Raw genomic sequence first — 23,029 nt, forward strand, 5'->3', positions numbered from 1 at the left:
TGGCTACAAAAGGAATGGGTAATATACACGACACTCTTATACTTCTGCCTACTGGTCAATCCACTCTTGGCTTTGGCTCAAACAACCACAGCAAAATCTGCAACAAAAAAGTTGCGTTTCCGCAATATGGGGCTTGAGCCTTAAAGAACAGACATCCGGAAGACCCCATTATAGCTCCATACGTGGCACCAGAATGAATAAAGCTTCCTTTACATCCTATTAGCAAAATCAGTTTAACTCATACATTAAACTGACTGAAAAGTCAAATGCCATATAAGTACACGTTAAAAAAAAAAAATACTGTAAGGTATACATTTCTTTGGATGCACAGAATTGCATTGTATGCTGTACTATTAGCATTGGAAAAAGGCAAACTCAGAACGTTACTTTTTTTTTTTTTTTTACCTCTGGCTGGTGAATGAGGGTCTTAACATATGCACCAAAGCATTGCCCAGTGCATACGCTACACTGAAGTCAAAAATGTGATGTAAAATATGTGTAAGTGAAAAGTTCAGGGATTGAATAGAGATCATTTGTACTAAATGCTTTTTTTTTGCTGCCGATACAGATTTCCGCAAGTACTCAGCAAGTTTGCAGATGTGAATAATTAGCACAGACTTCAGTCGATGACATCATTTTTGGCTTTGTTTTCAATATTAATCTATCAAAAGACTTTTCTTCTCCTGCTGCAAACCTGTACAAGAACAGCAAAGCGGTGGCTTTGACAAATACAGGAGCTCGTCTTTAAAGAGAAAGGTTTTGTATCCAGTTTACAAGCCGCAAGCATGTTTGGATACTGACGTATCACGTCCCAGCTTCTCATACAGTCTATTACTGTCGCTGTTCTGCTCAGAGCCGGGATCTGTAAGTGAATGAAGCATCAATCACTAAGTGTATCAGAGCAGGACAGGTGGCTTGAGGAGGTCTCCACCATCGCTCTGTTATCTCGCCATCTCAGAAGATGATGAGCATTCAGCTCGCCACTTAGGGGCAATTATGAGACCAATCTCCAAAAAAGAAAATGTTCCAGCCATAATTTATCTTAGTAGATGGGACACAGAGGACAAGAAAACTGTTTGTATTGACAATTCCTACTGTAAGATACTTGTAGTCAGCTAAAAAGGAGAAAATATATATATGCCTTGTACACAAGGACAGATATACCATAAAAACAGACCTTTCTCTTTACCAAGAAAGTGATGTATCCATGTATGAATCAGCCCAGGGTCACGTGATATATGATCCATGGTCATTGATGAACAGCTCATTACAGTCACAACACAGTAATCAGACATCTGCCTGGTAACGAGCTGTGCGCCTGTGTGTTCATTACTATTTGTACTATTTGGGTCTTTTGGCCTCCGGGCTGAAGTCCTGTGCTGCGGAGAACCGCTGAGGCCCAATCACAGATCTGAGATGTCCTCCATGTCCTCCAGATGCACAGGACATGGAGCACACTGACCTCCTAATGCTTTTTTTGTGTGTGTCATGACATGTGTGTTCCCACTAGTAGATTGTGGGTGATAAACTCCAAAAGTTTCAGGCTGAGCCCAAAACTTTTGGAAAATTAGGATTGCATCCAATTCAATGTTTGCACATTCCTATTCTTGACATTTAGAGGGCTTAGACATTTACAGGTTTTGGAGCTCTTTACTAATAATAGTGTTATCCATAGGGTTATGATAATCACACCAAAAAGAAAACAAAAAACCAAATAGTATTGGGATTATACATATTAACAGGCTCACAGGGAGCAGGTGAATCCCCCATTGAACCCCTGAGCCTGGTGAGCCCCCAGAACACCCTGACATGACACAGTACACTCTCTGGGCCTCATATACATACTCATTTTATAGCATCACAGTTATGTATTATGCTCAGTTCACATTTGCGCTTGCCACCCTGTATGGGTATGACCTTATATCCATATTTATACAAGATGATATGATTATGATATGATTGTATTTCAGCAGTAATTTTTTTTTAATGTAGATTGTGAGCCCCACATAGAGCATATCAGTATGTCTTTTGGAATATGGGATGGAAATCCATGCAAACACAGGGAGAACATACAAACTCCTTGCAGATGGTTTTATGCCCTTGGCGGGATTTGAACACCAGGACTCCAGCGCTGCAAGGCTGCAGTGCTAACCACTGAGCCACCGTGTGGCCCCCAATTTCTGCATTAATTTGTGAATTGATTCATGTCAGTTGTATATATTTAATCCTAATACAGATATTTATTAATGTTTGTAGTAATACTATTTTTTGTGATTATTTATGTGCATTTGTAAGTAATTTTTTGGTTATTAAGCAGCTTTGCATTTGTCGGTCTCAAGTTACTATTTTAATTCAATATTTTTTTATTGTGTCTTAAATAAGAACTGTATTTTTTCATGTAAATTTTCCAAGTGTGTCCCTAATTCTTAAAATGATTTCTAGTAGATACAGTCCAATAAATCCAAATATACAGTATAACACAAACCACTCTGAGATAACCAATGAACTAGTTTGTTGTCCCGAATACCCCACCGTGGCGTCCACATCACATTTTCCTTTTAACTAAAGATCACTAAACCCATTATAACATTCCTGTGATGTGTAAATGTCACTCATCTACTAATCTACTGCCAAAGTCTAAGAGATATTTTAGCCACAGCACAAAAAAGTGAATGTCAAGTTGAACTTTCAGTTTCCGAGTGAACAAAGATTTAAAGTAAAAGGGTTACTATGAGAAATAACGTTTTAGCTTCTGAGATGTACAAATCCCTGTATCTTCAAAACGGCAATTATACAAAGGGTTGACAACATCAAAATAGGATTGATTTCCCACAGGTAGACAGAACTGAGGAATATCTGCATACAAGTTTCTTCTCTAGAAGAGAAATCAAATGACTTAGCTTGTCAATAGTCACAAAGTTGGAAAATATGGAAGTAAACAAAATATTTCAGTGGGCAGAATCCTTTAAAGAGGACATTTCATGGATTTGGGCACATGCGGTGTTATATACCACTGGAAAGCCAACAGTGTGCTGAATTCAGCGCACTGTCAGCTTTCACGATCTTTGCCCCGGGTGAAGAGCTATTGGTGCCAGTACCGTAGCTCTTCATCGTCAGAAGGGCGATTCTGAGACTCTGTCAGGACCGTCCTTCTGCACAGCAACGCCTTTAGAGCTGTAGAGAGTGAGCAGGGAGGAACGCCCCCCCCCCCCCCCCCCCGCTCACAGTGCTCATCCATAGACGAGTATTATCAGGAGGGGAGGGGGGCATTCCTCCCCGCTCAAACAGCACAGCTCTAAAGGCGCTGCTGGGCAGAAGGACGGTCCTGACAGAGTCTCAGAAACGCCCTTCTGACGATGAAGAGCTACGGTACTGGCACCAATAGCTCTTCACCCAAAGATTGTGAAAGACGACCGTGCGCTGAATTCAGCGCACTGTTGGCTTTCCAGCGGTATATAACACCGCATGTGCCCAAATCCATAAAAGGTCCTCTTTAACAATTCATTGCTTTATCTAGTGTTAGTAAGTAAGAGTAAGAACTGCAGGAATACCAACAAAACTGAATGTATTTGCCAGAACCAATTCCACCACCACTTGGAAATGATCTACATTTGAAGATCGAGGTGATGGGTAAAAACACCAAAACTGCAACATTTGCAATATACACTGTCTACCAATAAGTATTCGGACACCTGTGGTAGAATAGAAAAACCACATTTCTTCTTATACAATAATTGGTAGAACCCAGCAGATGCTTCCTTACGGATGGTATTGATCAATACAATACTCCCAGATGCCTGTTGTAACTCCTGGTGTATGTGAGCCATCAGTTGGGTGCGGTTTCTCTGGCCAGCACTCGTCGGTCTCTATCTCCCAGTTTCAGGGGTCTGCCGACTCGGGGCACATTCCAATAATCCCCATTCACCTTCCACTTCGTAATCACATAGGCCACTGTCTATTTTGTGTAATTCAGATCGCTTGCTATGTCCCTGAAGGATCGACCATTTCTGTGGTACCCCACAATTACCCCTCTCTCAAAATCAGACAACTCTGCACTCTGCCAATGCTGTTTCCTATTTAATGGTGTAAAGCGTGACGTACATCACGACCACAGATATCTTCATTTGCATGGGTGTCCAAATACTTAATGGTCGACAGTGTATTTCTGTAAAGTCTGTAAGGCTCTATTCACACTAACATAATGGTTGCCATCAGTTTTTAGACATGTAATGGGCCCTATTATGTTTTCATCACATTCCAACATTTTTGATTGCAAAAATAGCACTAAAGACATTAAGTCAAACTAGGCATGGATATAAAACTCCAGGTAGTATACTTCATAGTGTTCAGCATTATTCATGTCCTACAGCCATTGGTACTACAGTATATTGTTAAATTCTTGCTAACTTTGCAAAACATGTATTCTGCACCTTTTATAAATCCCATAGTGGTGAAACACCCAACCATTGACCTATATACAGCGACTTCACTACATCTGTGTGGTCTATAGCATTCCTAACCATTCCAAATCTCTAAGAACCTATTTGTGGTTTGGGAGACTTCACAATTGTAATCTCAGGTATACTCATGCTGGCATCCAGGTCATTTTTTTCTATTTTCATATTTTCAACAATACTGTTACTTTGCTGCAAGAATTTTTATAATGTGATATCTAATGAAGGTCCCATTTAAAGTGATTGTCCATTTCTCAGTATCATTTTTTTTTTTGAGAGCCAAAGTTTTTATTTTATAATTTTTCCATTGACAGGGTGAAGTTGTTGTTTTTTTGGGACAACTTTTTAATCAGTTTTTATTACATTTTAAAAGGTGGAATGAATAACACATAATAAATAAAGTGGAATGAATAACTAATCTCTTTGTACAAGTCAATATGATTATGGCAATGCCCATTTTGTTTATTTTTGGTTTATTTTATTATATTTTTATATAATTAAGCATTTCAATGTTTTTTAAAATATTTTAACAACCTTATTAAGATTTTTTTCCAGCAATTTTTTTAGTCCTACTAAGGGACTTAATTTGTGGATTGCTGGTGTCATACACTGCAATATTTCTGTACTGCAATGTATTGTACTTGTCAGTTTAAAACTGGCCTACTATTAGCTCCTGACAGAGGTCGAGTAATAAAAGTGCAAATATTGTATATCCAGGGGCCACCCAACTGCCATGAAAAACCACAGATGTAGCAAAGTTACACGTTAGTTTCTGAATTGTAATAAATTGCTAGAGAGATATTTTAAAGCAAAGGCCAAACATAGCAGGCCGCAGTGAAAAAGTGGTGTGGGAAAAACCACTATGAGTTAGGTTCCTGGCAGACGACCATGGGCTAGGTCAGTGTGCATTCGGGGTTCTTCCCTGATAGGACACTGACCCATTCATTTCAATCAGCCCACACACGACTGTGTATTACATGGATCAGTGTGTGGGCCGACAGTCCAGGTTTTATGGACATGTTAGATATTTACCTTTATCGTTAGTAATCTTCATAAGAAAAAAAATCTGAGTGGTATAAAAGAAAAATCAGACTATAAAAGGTGGAATGTCAATGGAAGTCTAATGTCTGCTTCAGTAACATATAACTACATACTAGCAACCCTGCTTCTGTTACATAAGGGACAGGTCTGTAGGGTACAGGAAGATCAATCCATCAGTATAGCATTAGACCATTATACAGTGATATTCTTTATATTTGCACAGTATGCTGTCACTTTACAAGACCCGATGTGTAGATGAACTTTTATGTCGTCCCTAATGAAGGTCAACCATTGGGTATAAGTGATTCTGAGCATTCTGCTGTTGATGCCAGCGGGGTGTTTAAGAAGTATCATTGTGTCAGGATACTGCATTTCAGCCTTTTCTTACCTATTAAGTTATAGCTATCATCAGTGCAACCAACCATGCAAAGAAGAATATATCAGAAGATCGTTGCAGAGCTATATGCAATTTCATGTCACATTGCCCATCTACAGACAAGAATAATGAGGCAGCCTCCCTTGTGACCGTGTTATTTCTAATACATGCCCGTAGTTCACACTTTTTTAATGTGTTCAGCAATTCTCATGATGAAAGGGATATAATGCAGCTTTTATAGTGAGCAATGCACATAGACCAGGAAGGTGTTTTTCTTTTTTCTCTATAATGCACAGACATTCGCAGAGGTTGTTACTATACATTTTGTGTATGACAGAAATGTGCGGCATGCTAATATTTTGTGTCAGTTTTTTTGTTTATCATAGAAGTCTATGTAAAATGGCTTTCTTTGCCATAGCTTTTTTTTTCCCCAGACAGGAACGATATTGTAAAAATGTGGTGAACCCACCCATAGACAGATGCAGATGGATCTCTCACTATGGACTCCCATTATTTACCGGAATGGGTGTCACATAATTTTTGCTCTAGAGGACCCCAGCAATCCATCGAAAGCTATAGACAGTATCTAATTTTGAAGAGTACAGTGAAATGCTGCATTTTACCTGCAGTGTCCTTGTGGGTGCCCAATACTTACAAAGTATCTCCCAATTAATATCAGCTTATCCCGATCTTAGCAGAGAATTATTATGACCTGTATTATGAATGGGCTGCCCAAACAATGTGCTGTATGGTTTATGCTCTGCAACTGATATGCACTTATAAGTAACCTTTGTGACAGGAGCATAACTAAAGTGAGTGCAGAGGCAGCAGTCGCCATCGGGTCCTGAACTCCAAGGGGGGCTCAAAGGTTCCACATAACATATAACACTATCCTATATGCATACCTCCCAACCGTCCCGATTTCCGCGGGACATTCACGATTTGGGTGACGTGTCCCGCGGTCCCGGTTGGAGGGAGGTATGTCCCGATTTCAACTCAGATCTGCGTCCAGAGGACATGAATCTGGGGGCAGAGATGTGGGGACATGAATCTGGGGGCAGAGATGGAGGGGACATGAATCTGGGGGCAGAGATGGGGGGGACATGAAACTGGGGGCAGAGATGGAAGGGGGACATGAAACTGGGGGCAGATAAAGGGTGCATATGAAACTGGGGGAGAGATAGAGGGGGGACATATAATTTACGGGTGACTGTAGGAGGATTATACTGTGTGCGGGCACATGAAAAATTAATGAGAATGGGCGGAGTCAACACAAAAGTGGGCGGGGCTAAAATTGCAGCGGCGTGCTATGCGCGCCACACATTTTGACCCTCTTTCGGTTCTTCAAAAGTTGCGAGGTATGTATATGGCTCAGTGTAGGAAAGGCCCCATTACAGATTTTGCATTGGGGCCCTGGAATTTCAAGTTATGACTCTGCTTGGTGACACAACCATTGTAGCAGCAGTAGTTTCTGCTGTGGAGCAGGCACCTTTAAGAGGGCCTACGCTGTTCTCTTAGTCACTATGATTTATCTTTCCGTCAGTGTGTGTTGTCTAAACCCCAGTACTGTCGCCTCTGCATCATAAGTACCTTCTGGTGTGTCTTTTACCTACTGGCTGCAGTAGGGAGTGGCTTAGATAGAGGCTCTAGTAAAGGAGACATGGCACCCTGAGTTCTGTAAGATGAACTGCATTATGGGCCATAACAGTGGCACTACTACATGCCAAGCAAGGATACAGACCCTGGCTTGACCTGAAGACCAGTAAGACCTGAACACACAAAGGGAGAAGGGCACCCTTCGCTAACAATAGAAGGAAGAGGATTGGTCCCGGGTAGTGTAAGTGGTGGCACAGCCACATAGAGCCTGAGGGAACTGATAGAAAGTGTGCAGTGTGGGATAGTAACTTAGATAGAATTGTTTGGCTACTGTGGGGAAGGTAGCTCAGTAGAAGTAATGGTGCGGCCCCAAATCAGTCAGATTCAGGGACACAATGTCTGGTGCAAACAGGTTTATTTGGAAAAACAGCAAAAAAAATAAACCTTCATGTCAGGCACAGAATAAGAAAAATAAAATACAGCCTTAACTTCAGGCAAAAAAAGTCAAACAAAACCCTGTTTGTCCGAGTATTAACTAAACAGCAAAGAACTAACCATACATGTGGCTTACTATCAACCACACGAACAAAGTACAGTCTCACCAGACTCTCAGTATCTCAGGACAGACCCAGACGCCTCCTCTCACTTCCCGAAGCTGCCCTGAAGTGCAGGCTCTGCAGACTTTATGGCTTAGTAACGAGCCCAGGACCCAAACCTGGGCTGAGGCCTACTCAAGATCTGCCCTGGACCACACATAGGTCAGAAACCTGGGGTTGATATACTGGGACTCCAGCACTCTGCCTGTCACCTTCTCACACTACGTACAGATTAACCATCCTCCACATCAAAGGAAGTGTCCAAGGGCGAGTTTCCAGCAGCTAAGAGATCTAGCTTGGTTACCATAGCCTGTCCCTTTGAACCATGACTTGAAGATTGGAGTGTTGGAAGTTGTGAAGATTAGGAAAAGTAACAGCTAGTCTACATCTGAGTAAATTCATCTTTATACATTAAGTGGGTATTCTGTTTATTTATCCATTGTACTTCTGTGAGTCCCAAAGAATGCTGTAGCGCTCATGCTGGGCAAGTCAATGGATAGTGTACATACAATGGGAGCATTCTCCAGCACATAGACTGAACATACTACATAGTAGTGCAAAATAGCCAAAGTTGTCAGAGGATACACATAAAGATGTAGCACCGTTTAACTTGACATTCTGCAGCATGATAGGTTTTGTCACTGAAAACCCACTAAAAGAATCAAGTTAACACTGTGTACCACAGTGTTATTATTGCATTATGAGCCATGTTAGCTTTTTCTACACCTGTATGTAGAATGTCTTTCAGTATGCTATAGTGTAGTTTTCATAAAGCTACTGCTTGCATCATCTTATTACGCCATATATAGCATGTATACATATTGTCCTCTGTAACACTGAAGGGAAATTATTAATCTTCCCATACCAGTTTATGGTGCAAAAGTTGCACATGGCTGATCTGCTTACAACCTTTGAGAAAATTGTACAGAGCATGGTGGGATTCAAATCAGGCCTATGATGTCAGAGATTTACTATAGCTCACGCCAGAAAACAGAAGTTAATTATACCTGAAATTTACGTCCCTTGCTAGCTTAGATTTCAATTCTCGTGTGCAGGACCCCTGCAGTGCACTAAAATTATTAACAGGATGGAGCCGCTTATGAATTCAGACACATGTGCCAGCGCTCTCCATACTAAGACCGGCGCACTATGCACCAGTCTTAATAAATTCCCATAACTGTGTTCTTTATGTAACCTAACACCTCAATAGCACATTGAAGAAATGACATTATTTTTGTGTCAACATAATCAGAAACACTCCAAGGCTATTTGCAAAGTAAATATGTAGATACAACCTCATAATGATATTACTTTTAATTTGCAAGGGCTTGTTGTAGTAGTACAAGCTGACTAATTGGAAGAAATTGCCTAACGCTGCAAAAAAACGGTGTTTTCTGGTAGAGAGCGAGCATCAGCTTTTATATTCTTCCTGCGCTAAAGGGAGAAATAAATAAATAAGAACAAGAAAATCTAAATCCTGCAGCTGACGGCATAATCTGAACAATCTTGGAACTGATTAAGATTCAACTTCATGTTCTGCTTTTGTAATTTAACAAGTAACGGCAACAACTGGAAAAAAAAAAAAGCTCATCTTCAAATTGGACATTATTTTGTGTTCAGCCGCCTGCTGCATTACAAAAAGCTTTCCCGGTTATATTAATTGTTTCATTCTATGGGGAACAATTCTTATTAATAATTCCAAATGATGGAAATGGCTCTTATTCTGCACTTAGTACAGAGAACAGCAGCATGCCTTATAAATACCCAAAGAAATAAATCAATTGCAATAATGCTTCTTTATCCTTGCAATACATCAGCGGACTGGGTCTAGCTACTCACTTATCAGCTATTCCAGCTTTTTATTGCCAAGAAGAATCAACACATTGGCCAATATCTAAAAGAGATATATCAGTCAAGTGTACAGATGACCTTGCCTCTTGGCTCAATATATCCTGAGATGCAGTGGCGTAATTACCACCATAGCAGCGGTAGCAGCTGCCACAGGGCCCGGGACATCAGGGGTCCGGTGACAGCTGCTACCGCTGCTATCATTATTCTCGGAAGTCTTTTCGGACCCCCGAGTATAATGATCGGGGCCCCCTGTTGGTGGAATACTTTCCACCAACAGGGGGCCCCGAAGCTGCAGCAACGGCTGAGACACAGGAGCTGCAGCTCTGGCTCCTGTCAGCGCTTCAGGACGCTCTCCCTCTCTCCCCCCTCCCTTTCTCTGCTGTCCTCTGCCCACCAATGAGAGGAGGAGGCGGGGCTTATCCCTGCCGAGCTCCTGCCGTCCTGCACTGGAGGAAGAAAGGAAGAAGGAAAATGAAACTAAAGCTACACAGGTACGTACTGGGGTTACTTATTAATGTCAGGCATATGGGGTGATTACTTGTGTTTTAGTAACTCCATGTGCCTCATATTAATAGCAGTTAACCCCATCATCTACCTCACATTAACCCCTGTGTGCCTCACCATAAGAGTTACTGATATGTGAGACATATGGGGGTAATAATAATGAAGATACTTTATTATTACCTCCATGTCTCTCACATATCAGTAACTCTTATGGTGAGGCACACAGGGGTTAATGTGAGGGAGATGATGGGGTTAACTGCTATTAATATGAGGCACATGGAGTTACTAAATTGTAATGCACATGACCAGATTTTTTATCCACAATTTGTCCTGGTATAGCGGTCAGCGGGTGACGTGACAGTATTTAGTCCTGTAGGGGCCACTAAGGGACATAATACTGTGTGCAGTGGCCACTATTGGGTATAATACTGTGTGCAGGGGCCACTATGGGACATAATACTGTGTGCAGGGACCACTATGGGACATAATACTGTGTGCAGGGGCCACTATGGGACATAATACTGTGTGCAGGGGCCACTATGGAACATAATAGAGCGCGCAGGAATGCGTAGGAGGGACTCGGTCGAGATCTTCGGTGTCGGGGGGGCCCCATGTCAAAAGTTCGCCACGGGGCCCCGCCATTCCTAGTTACGCCACTGCTGAGATGTGTGTCATGAGATGGTCAGCTTTCTAAACCAACATGTTTTCACAATATTTCCTCTCAAGTCTATCTTTTATATGTTTAAGAGAAGCCACCTAGAGGTTGTGTTGTGAATTGCAACCCATCAAGGGTTTTGCTAGCGTGTCAAAATATTCCACTGAATTGGTTTCATAAGAAAATGGAATCTGTAAATCTGAGATAAAGTTGGACACATATGTAAAAAGAGACATCTAGAAGGAAACATCAAATTCCAACAAGTTTTTTTTTTTTATGTCTTTTGATGAGATTATCTTTATAAGGGGGCATTCACACGGAGTGTTGCACTGTTTCTGCCATGATAACTTGCGGCAGAATCAGCGCTGATAAAAGACTCCCATTGATTTCAATGGGTTCTGTTATCTGCACGGAACCCATTGGAATCAATTTTGAGGCTTTTTAACCCATTTATTTCAATGTGTTCCACATAGAAAATGGAACCCATTGAAGTCAATAAGAGTCTTTTTATCAGCGCTGATTCTGCTGCGAGTTATTGTGGCACAATCAATGCCACTTTACTCCATGTGAATGCCCCCTAACATAGCACCATCTAGAAGGACCAAAAGGCAACAAACAAAGTGCCCAAGTCTCCATAGAACAAAAACCCTGGCCCCATATATTTAATTTTGCAGTGTGTATGAAGTTTTAAGAGACACCTGTTACATTGAAGATGCAGTTTGATCTGTGAGCTATAAGTTACAGTGCAGGGGAAAATGAGCAGATTGATATCTAACTTGGTGAAATCTAACTTTCCTGTGATGCTTTTTCATTTTTCTCTCCACTTGTTCTGGGCTTAGGAGTCCAGTGGGTGGTTCTGCACAATGATTGACGTTTATGTAAATATGCATATACAATTGAAAGACTGCAAATAACTAAAAAGACTCCTAAGCCCAAAATAAGCAGGGATTGAAATCGAAAATGTAGTGTTATACCATTTTTTATTTTCTGAGTCTGCTCAAGTCCTCCTGCTCTATAACAGATTAAACCACATTTTTCAACTTGCCAAGTTCTCTTTAAAGATATCCAGCATTCCTCCAAGATAGTGTCTTTATAGCTATTATTATAGGACATTACAACGGCAACTACTGACACTGCTCGGTTGAAATTAATGGATTCCATGCCTAGCTATTCTAAGCTAAAGAAGCATAGAAGTGAAAGGTTAAGCAGAGCTGAAGGGGTTCTAGTTATTAATAGTGCTGAGACCTTTCATCCAAAGCATTGGTGACTTTTCTGTATTTCGGTCCTCAACACATTTTCTAAGCGACTGAAGAAGTAGTATCGGGAGAGTATTAGAGAATAGAAATCCGTTGCACCAGTCAGCACTGAAAAGTATTGGTAGTATATGTTGATAATGAATCTTATGACGGATAATTGATATACAATAAACATTATTGAATACAATAACCCTGTATAGGACGTACAGTAAATAACTTTCTCTGGTGTCCTAGTAATAATGATCCATCTCGACTGGAGATTAATAAATCCCAAGTTTGCTGATGCTATAAAGTAATTGACTGCCATACTATAATATAGTTTCAGAAAAGCGAAATCAATTGTTCCTATCAGTAGGACTACATCCAAGCTACTATACTGTAAGAAAAAAAGAAAGTATTACATGACATGAATCAAACGTAAATCTGATCATTTAGTCTCAACAACAAGATAATCCATGGTCAGGTAATGGGGGCTACATTTTAATACATATAAGAAATCCTTACAAGGGTAACATGTTAAAAATGAGCAGGTCATCAATTTTCATTTTTGATATGAAATAACATTTCATAAGATTTCATGACTACAATGGTAATATTACTTACAGTATCTTTACTGGATTAGTGAAAAACTGTCTTTAGACTGACTATATACAAAGGTTATTAGTTACACCCCCTCTATACCCCAGACACACACTTATACATGCATGCTCGCCCCCGATCCTGCATTCCTCTGCTATCCGCCATCAGAGAATAGGTGGAACATCCCCATACACAATGGTTGTGCGGTCCTGCAGGAATCAAAAATCTGATGTTTCCGGCTACTAGAGAACCCTAGCCAGGAATCGCTCTAGCTATGACATTTTTCTCCCTATATGTTTCATTTTATGAATGTAAAACTGAAACTTTAACTGTACATTTTAATTGTAGATGACCTGTAGAGTAGTCACATATTGCAGCACTTTTTTTGAATTTATTGACAGTTTCATTGTAACTAAAGACTAAATATGAAGTGTAATCCACCAATTCAGATAATACCATTGACGTAGTGTTGATCTTTCTTTCACACATCTCTGACTCTTAATATAGTCAAACATGTTGAGGTTGTTGGCATACTCCAATTTCTTATTTGAATATAAGAAGTAATATAAGAAGTACCCCTCGTCGATGTGTAGGGAGGAAAAGCTATTCAACTTACCAGTAAGCTTTACAAAATTATTCATTGATACCCTCTGCAATTTGTTTGTGAAGCACATTTGTGTAAATGAAACAATTCCACATAAGTGTACACACAATTTTAAAGAATACTATGGAATGGATTCACTGTACCTATATACAGGGAAGAATCTTTCCGTCTCACATGGTCGTCAATGTATGATACTCCGAGGGGCTGGACAGGAGTAGCACCAATTCCAAGGAGGACCTGTGCTCCAATAAGAAGCAAGTACATCATGTTGGTAGTAGCAGTATTCCTGCATATTATATCCGGATCAGGGACATCTTCGCTAGATGTACCATTAGCAGAGCAATAGTCTCTTCCTTCTGCTCCCCATCGAATCTCACCAGATTCATATTCGTATTGGTGTGTCAGAAATTCAGGCAAAGCGGAAAGGAAAGCCCCCAAGGCCATAACTATTCCTCCACATCCAATTAAGCGAGGTCTATGTCCCCTGGCTCCAAAGTAACTAACAAACAGTATAAGAGCCAAGTTCCCAATCTCAAAGCTGCTGGCGATCACTCCTACATCGGCACTCTGTAGGTTAAACCTTCGTTCCAGAGTTGTCAGAACACTAACCTAGAAAGAAAGGAGAAACATGTTAGTATATCACCTTAATACGCTCTTCATTCATCATGAAACACAACCACCTAATGTTTTTAAATACCATATTTGTGTGGTTTGGGTCCTAAGCATTGACTTCCCTATGGCATAGGAGACAGGAATCTGCAACTTGTCATCCAAATACTTACATTTAAAAATTACTCAATAGTTTCATTCTCCTTCATTCTGCCTTCCATCTTCACTCTAGATGTCTTTTGTTATCATTCCTATATGACTGTTCCCTCTGTGGTTACAAGTAGAGATGGGTGAACTGACTCGTACTGGGCTGGGTTCTACTCAAATATTCCAAATTGTTTATTTGTTTTTATTACAAACCAATGGAGAATTGTCTCAGGAGAACTATGATGGCTGCGGCATAACACTCTACGGTCTCTTCAGACCTCATTCAAACATTCATAATTCCCTTTTATTACCTTGTTTGGGCCTCCTCATGGTCCCCAATGTTCTCTCTCCACCTCCTTGCTGATCTGCATTTGGAGTCACTACTGAGGCCTGTGATTTGGCCACCAGCTGTCACATGAGCCCATTGAGCGTTGTGACGCTCAGAGAGCACATGTCATTATTGACTGAACCCGGGTTCATGACATCCCGTATTAGGTGGAGAGAGAGAGAGCACCAGATGCCACGATTGACCCAAAAAAGATAAAGGAAAGTTGTTTTTTTGTTTGTTCGTTTGCACGTCCCCTGGGCCTCCAGAGAATAATAATATCACTTCATCCTGACATTGGCTGTGTTTGCCTTAGAAATTGGATAGCTAGATTCCTAGAAGCCCTGACGGTATTCTACACTATGTTTTAAGGCAATTTAAGGAGTGGTTCGTTCCACAAATTTTCGATATGAACTCGAAACAAAACAAATCCTGAGAGGTTCAGCCATCTCCAGTTACAAGTAACAGCACATTAGCAAAAGACACTCCAGCAATAAGGTAGGTGCATGTCCAATAGCATACTGTACATTCACACTAAAACCTAGTATACTATTCCATTCAATAAGAAGTTATTATATAATGTAACTAACAATAACTGCGACTTAGTCCGCGGCCCCGTTCCCGCCCTGACTGACACCTGCAGCGCGGTCCCGTCCGCCCACCATTGCTCTGCGGCCACCGCGACCTTTGCCTCCTCTTCCCACCACGCGTGACCCTGGCCTTCCATTTCCCTCCCCAGAAACGTAACCCCGGCCTTTCCCCTTCCCAAACGCAACCCCACCTTCCCGTCCCCCCCTCTGCGACCGCTTCAATCAGAGCCCAGCGTGATGGCTTTGCGGCCGGCGTGCGTCTCTCCAGCTCCGCTCCCTCCATCGCTTCCTCCAATCGGATTTCAGCGTGAAGGCCTGCGATGACGTCATCTCAGGTCCTTCAGCCTCTGCCGACCGTGCTTTCGGTGCTCGCAGTTGGGAAAACTGGGAACCCACGGGGATGGTAAGGTGCCTATGTTTCCTTTCGGGCGCCATTCTAGGTATGTGTGAAATCTCACTGTAATCCATTCGGCCGTGATTGAGGAACAAACATCCAAACACACAAACTTTCACATTTATAATATTAGTAAGGATATTCCAATCAATTTGCTAATAAACTGAAAACAAAATTCCTACAATTGTTTCACACCCTACATGACATTAAATGATTTATTAGGACCATAACTCAGGCGGATCCATAATGTCTCATCACCTTTAGGCTAAGGCCCCACGCAGCGAACTGCAGTCAAAAATTGCTGTAGAAAAGACCATGGTGACAATGCAGAGCATTTTTTCCTGGATTGTTTTCCACAGAAAATCCACTGAGTTTTCCTCTGCAGATATTATGCCTCCATTATACCTATACAGAAAACACTAACATGTCCATAGGTATAACTGACGTGCTGAGATTTACAAAAACGACAACAACAGTTTTTGAAATCACGATATTTCCACTGCAGATTTTTTTCTGCAATGTGTGGCTGGGATTATCCAGAATCCCATGCACTTTGCAGGAAATGTAAATCATAGTATTTTTTTGTTGTATTTGCAACATGGGGCCCACAGCTGCTATGTCTTGTGTGGGGAATCGCTCAGGTAGATGCTTGTAGCAGTGCAGGAAACAGGGACACAGACACTGGATTGCACACAGATTCAGGCTTTATTCACTTGTAGTGCATACACTGCCTTTGCAAAGGCACAAACAACAAAAACAAAACCCTTCTCAGCTGAGAACTGACTTAAACATAGAAACACTTTTCCCTGACTATACAGGAGACTGGCTACCAGTCTCCAACCTTGGCAACAACAACAGGTGGCATAGTACCTACTCTGTAGGTTTGGTATGGAGAGATCAGCTCTGTCAGTGTGGTGCCACCCTGCTAGTCTTCACACTGAGACTGTTATTAGGGCCTGATTAATCAGCTGACCTCCCTGGTGTGAATCTTTACCATACACCCTTTAGGTGCCTGGCTGGAATGTACCTCTCTCACACTTTGTAAAAGAAAAAATATCCTTGTACCGTGTTAGCCAGGGGATATGTAATGAAAGAAATTTTTTGAGAGAATTTCTCAGTAGTTGATACCTTTTTTTAATGGCTAATTTAAAAAGTTTTTTGATGACATATCGAGCTTTCGGGACTACTATAAAGGTCCCTTCATCAGGATGGTATAACACAATTTCTGAAGGTAGGCATATATATACAGAGAAATGAAGTGTTAGATGCAAAATAGATGGAAAACAGAACATGTAAATAAACAGTTTAAAAAAACGTATATATCAGTTCACAGGAAAGTTCTCTGGGTTTATAGCTTCTTTGATCAGTGACGTGTTGTCTAGTGGTGTGCTACAGACAGCCACCAAACCTCGGGAATATGATTATTAGCAGCTCACTGTCACCTCCAACTAACAAAGGAACATTTCCATGTGGAAATAAGAGGTGCAAAACCTGCCCCCATATACTGACTACGGACAAAATAAAGATCCCGAACTCTGATGGACACTACAATATCCCAGGTAACTTCACCTGCAGCACACCTAATGTAGTATATTTGATATTGTGTACTAAGTGTCCTGAGGGCCTGTATGTAGGTGAAACAGGACAGTCACTTAGGATGAGGATGAACTCACACAGACATACGATTAGAGAACAGAGACTGGACCTCCCTGTGCCAAAACACTTCTGCAATGAAAATCATAATATGACCCAGGATATGAAGATCCTGGTACTGAGAGGGAATTTTAAGAACAGAAAAGATCGCCTCATATGGGAGTTTAAACTTATGGTGACCCTTAACACTCTCCAAAGGGGGTTAAATCAGGCACAGGGTTTTATGGCCTTTTACAACCACTAGACAACACGTCACTAATCAAAGAAGCTACAAACCCAGAGAACTTTCCTGTGAACTGATATATATGTTTTTTAAAACTGTTTATTTACATGTTCTGTTTTCCATCTATTTTGCATCTAACACTCCATTTCTCTGTGTATATATATATGCCTAACTTCAGAAATTGTTATACCATCCTGATGAAGGGACCTTTATAGTAGTCCCGAAAGCTCGATATGTCATCAAAAAACTTTTTAAGTTAGCTATTAAGAAAGGTATCAACTACTGAGGACTTCTCTCAAAAAAAATTTCTTTCTCTCACACTTGTCATCCTGGTACATATTAAACAATTTATTTGCTCAGGATGGAAAGTTTTGTGTTTGCAACCTCTTTCAATATATACCTTTAGGTAAAATGTTACCAGGACTGAAAATAAATGGAGATCCATTCCTGTAATCTTAAAGAGGACCTTTCACCGATATTTGGCACAAGCAGTTCTATATACTGCTGAAAAGCTGACAATGCGCTGAATTCAGCACACTGTCGGCTTTCCTGATCTGTGCCCCGGGTAAAGAGCTGAAATTGGTGAAAGGTCCTCTTTAATAAAGCTTCTAAGAGTTATTGCTACATTTACTTTATTTAAAAGTCTTTTAAATACATTCTGTACTGTAAGGCCTCGTTCACATGGGGCAAGAGGGGGCGGATTATGGCTCTGAATCCACGTCATAATCCGCCCCTCACAATGGAGGTCTATGTAGACCGCCACGCTACATAAACGAGCTGTCCTTTCTTGAGGTGGACTCCACGGCTGATTCAGCCCTGGTATCCACCTCGCGGCAGCATCCTCCGGGCTAGGCACATTCATTTGAGCCTACTCCGGAGGGGGAAGCCTCGGCAGTCACGGCAAGTGCATTTTGGCCACAGAGTGACACGGCTTCCTGCGTCACTCTCAGGCAAAAATCCGCCAACCCGCTCCCCATGTGAACAGAGCCTAAGAAAAAAGATATGGCAAGATTGTTACAGGACAAATATTAGCCATACCATTAAATCTACCTGCTTACCCAGATAGACCACCTGAGTTTAGTTTTATTGAGATCACCAACTAATATTTATTGTAGTATTGTACAAGTGAATTCTGGAGTCATCTCTATCCCAGGTGAGTGATGCAAACAAACATGGCTTCCCACATGATGTAAATACATTCTATTTCAGAGAAGATGACCTTCTCCGGCTTTATGGTCCAGTTTTGTTGCTCACTGATGGACACTCCAACTTGTCTGTAGTTAAGAAGGTCCAAATGCAGTAAGCTGTAATGCACTTTGGGTTCAGAGGCCTTCCTACCATAGATAGCCATAACCTTTCAGCAGTTCGATTCACCAAGTCTGGTTATGATGGGACTATATAATTTTATTCACTTCACCTGTTATTGCAGTCATAAAACAAAAGTCTGTAAAATGTCTGATGTGGACACACAGAAGAGGAACTGGCTGTGTATCCAATACATCACAGGTTAAACAGATTGCACCATTAAGGACATTTGTCCCCTATCAACAGGATAAAGGTAAGGATTAGAGATGAGCGAACAGTGTTCTATCGAACACATGTTCGATCGGATATCAGGGTGTTCGCCATGTTCGAATCGAATCGAACACCGCGTGGTAAAGTGCGCCAAAATTCGATTCCCCTCCCACCTTCCCTGGCGCCTTTTTTGCACCAATAACAGCGCAGGGGAGGTGGGACAGGAACTACGACACCGGGGGCATTGAAAAAAATTGGAAAAAGTCATTGGCTGCCGAAATCAGGTGACCTCCATTTTAGACGAATAGTGGATTTCAAATCCGGGTCATATGAGAATGTGAACTTTGTGACTATGAGACAGGGATAGCTGTACAGGCAGGGATAGCTAGGGATAACCTTTATTTAGGGGGGAATGTTATTAAAAATAACTTTTTGGGGCTCTATCGGGTGTGTAATTGTGATTTTTGTGAGATAAACTTTTTCCCATAGGGATGCATTGGCCAGCGCTGATTGGCCGAATTCCGTACTCTGGCCAATCAGTGCTGGCCAATGCATTCTATTAGCTTGATGAAGCAGAGTGTGCACAAGGGTTCAAGCGCACCCTCGGCTCTGATGTAGCAGAGCCGAGGCTGCACAAGGGTTCAAGCGCACCCTCGGCTCTGATGTAGGAGAGCCGAGGGTGCACTTGAACCCTTGTGCACCCTCAGCTCTGCTACATCAGAGCCGAGGGTGCGCTTGAACCCTTGTGCACACTCTGCTTCATCAAGCTAATAGAATGCATTGGCCAGCGCTGATTGGCCAATGTATTCTATTAGCCTGATGAAGTAGAGCTGAATGTGTGTGCTAAGCACACACATTCAGCACTGCTTCATCACGCCAATACAATGCATTAGCCAGTGCTGATTGGCCAGAGTACGGAATTCGGCCAATCAGCGCTGGCTCTGCTGGAGGAGGCGGAGTCTAAGGTCGGACCTGAATGGAGACTGGTGTGGAGCGATCTTAGACTCCGCCTCCTCCAGCAGAGCCAGCGCTGATTGGCCGAATTCCGTACTCTGGCCAATCAGCACTGGCTAATGCATTGTATTGGCGTGATGAAGCAGTGCTGAATGTGTGTGCTTAGCACACACATTCAGCTCTACTTCATCAGGCTAATAGAATACATTGGCCAATCAGCGCTGGCCAATGCATTCTATTAGCTTGATGAAGCAGAGTGTGCACAAGGGTTCAAGTGCACCCTCGGCTCTGATGTAGCAGAGCTGAGGGTGCACAAGGGTTCAAGTTGTATTGCTTAGCACACACATTCAGCTCTACTTCATCGGGCTAATAGAATGCATTGGCCAGCGCTGATTGGCCAGAGTACGGAATTCGGCCAATCAGCGCTGGCTCTGCTGGAGGAGGCAGAGTCTAAGATCGCTCCACACCAGTCTCCATTCAGGTCCGACCTTAGACTCCGCCTCCTCCAGCAGAGCCAGCGCTGATTGGCCGAATTCCGTACTCTGGCCAATCAGCACTGGCTAATGCATTGTATTGGCGTGATGAAGCAGTGCTGAATGTGTGTGCTTAGCACACACATTCAGCTCTACTTCATCGGGCTAATAGAATGCATTGGCCAGCGCTGATTGGCCGAATTCCGTACTCTGGCCAATCAGCACTGGCTAATGCATTGTATTGGCGTGATGAAGCAGTGCTGAATGTGTGTGCTTAGCACACACATTCAGCTCTACTTCATCGGGCTAATAGAATGCATTGGCCAGCGCTGATTGGCCGAATTCCGTACTCTGGCCAATCAGCACTGGCTAATGTATTGTATTGGCGTGATGAAGCAGTGCTGAATGTGTGTGCTTAGCACACACATTCAGCTCTACTTCATCGGGCTAATAGAATGCATTGGCCAGCGCTGATTGGCCGAATTCCGTACTCTGGCCAATCAGCACTGGCTAATGCATTGTATTGGCGTGATGAAGCAGTGCTGAATGAGTGTGCTTAGCACACACATTCAGCTCTACTTCATCGGGCTAATAGAATGCATTGGCCAATCAGCGCTGGCCAATGCATTCTATTAGCGTGAACTGAGTTTGCACAGGGGTTCTAGTGCACCCTCGGCTCTGCTACATCAGATTGCTACATCTGATGTAGCAGTGCCGAGTGTGCATCAGATGTGTAGTTGAGCAAAACTGACTCAGCACTGCTAAGTCTCTGCATTCGCATAGGAATGCATTGGCCAGCCTTCGGCCAATCAGCGCTGGCTCTGCCGGAGGAGGCGGAGTCTAAGGTCGGACCTGAATGGAGACTGGTGTGGAGCGATCTTAGACTCCGCCTCCTCCAGCAGAGCCAGCGCTGATTGGTCGAGTTCCGTACTCTGGCCAATCAGCACTGGCCAATGCATTTCTATGGGGAAAAGTTAGCTTGCGAAAATCGCAAACTGACAGGGATTTCCATGAAATAAAGTGACTTTTATGCCCCCAGACATGCTTCCCCTGCTGTCCCAGTGTCATTCCAGAGGTGTTGGCATCATTTCCTGGGGTGTCATAGTGGACTTGGTGACCCTCCAGACACGAATTTGGGTTTCCGCCTTAACGAGTTTATGTTCCCCATAGACTATAATGGGGTTCGAAACCCATTCGAACACTCGAACAGTGAGCGGCTGTTCGAATCGAATTTCGAACCTCGAACATTTTAGTGTTCGCTCATCTCTAGTAAGGATAAGGGTCCTTCTTTGTGAATGGAGCTCCAGTGCTCTTGCATGACTGACTCACTGCTATGGGGCTACTGGCAATCAGCAGCCCCATAAATAATACACATGACACTGAAGTCTGCAGCCTGAGACTCTATGGTGTATAGTACTAGTTAGATTCCTAGACCAGTGGTTCTTAACCTTGTTTAAGGTACCGAACCCACCAGTTTCATATGCACATTCACCGAACCCTTCTTTAGTGATAAATCAAATATGATTTTTTTCCAAATTCAAGACATAGGTATATGTTTTTTTACTGGTACACAAAATGAACTGTGCATATGGCCTAGGGTTCGATCGAACCCTGGTTAAGAACCACTGTCCTAGAGCAATTAATATAATTGTCAATGGATCCGCCATGCACTGTATATTATAAACTAAAAAAAAAAAAAAATACTGCAGAAAAAAAGCTCCGTAAGATTCCCATTAAAACTGCAAGAAAAAAAAAATGTACTGAAAAGAGCATCAGCACTGCTGCAAATGGCTTAATAAGCTTCCAGTGATCAGAGCGCATAAAATATCCAGCAGATGTAAACCGTGATAGATCGGAAATCTACTCATTAAGGCAGATAAAAGGGGACATTAGAATTCAGCAGGGCTCCGAAACCTCAGCATCAATCTCCTGTCACTTCTTGTTTATTTGCCAGTATTACTGTGAAAATGATTGTGTGCTCCCGATCCTCACATCATTCATTACTATGTTACACTGGGGAGGGCTCGGCACGGCACACGGTACAGGAAAAGAGGGTTTGTTTTAACAAGTGCTCACTATGGGACACCAGCTTGGGACAATGTGCTGAATCATGTACACTTCACTGCCACAGCATGAAGGACACTAGAGTCTTCACACTGCAGAGGAAGCAGTGATCCTGGCAGAGCAGTGACTAGGTAAACCGCACCAACTACAGAAGCCAGGCAGAATGAAAGAAGCAGCCGACACCGTAGAAATATTATACTATACTAGGATAATAATATGTGGCATGCTGATTCTTCTGTTGTCCCAGCAAATATATCTAATGAGAATCTTCTTTTTATGTGAATTGAAGGTATATAGAACCCATAAGGATGCAGAATTGCTATTATATGAGCCTGAACATATATATAAGCTCCACGTCAGGTCTGTTTAGCAATCCCAATGAGTCAATGAAGCGTGCAATTCCTGAGCTAAAACAAAATAAAAAGTAGGGTAGGTGGAGTATAGGCAGTCCTCCCCGTGCACCATTAAGGATGAAGCCGCAAGTGGTGTTTTACAGTTGTTTTTTAGCAAATCCCATCCATACATTGCCGAAGAATATCCAAATTTGTTTTATAAATTGCAGCATGTCAA

At 42.1% G+C, this 23,029-nt stretch overlaps 1 protein-coding gene across 1 annotated transcript in view; it reads right to left on the minus strand.

The window, feature by feature from the left end:
* Positions 1-23,029, minus strand: part of SLCO3A1 (solute carrier organic anion transporter family member 3A1) — a 260,725-nt gene that overhangs the window by 211,509 nt on the left and 26,187 nt on the right. The window contains exon 2 of the mRNA XM_075273273.1: positions 13,656-14,121. Coding sequence (XP_075129374.1) covers positions 13,656-14,121 — 466 coding nt within the window. The remainder of the gene's footprint in view (positions 1-13,655; positions 14,122-23,029) is intronic.

This window comes from Leptodactylus fuscus, chromosome 5, assembly GCF_031893055.1.
Source record: "Leptodactylus fuscus isolate aLepFus1 chromosome 5, aLepFus1.hap2, whole genome shotgun sequence".
NCBI classification, from domain to species: Eukaryota; Metazoa; Chordata; class Amphibia; order Anura; family Leptodactylidae; genus Leptodactylus; species Leptodactylus fuscus.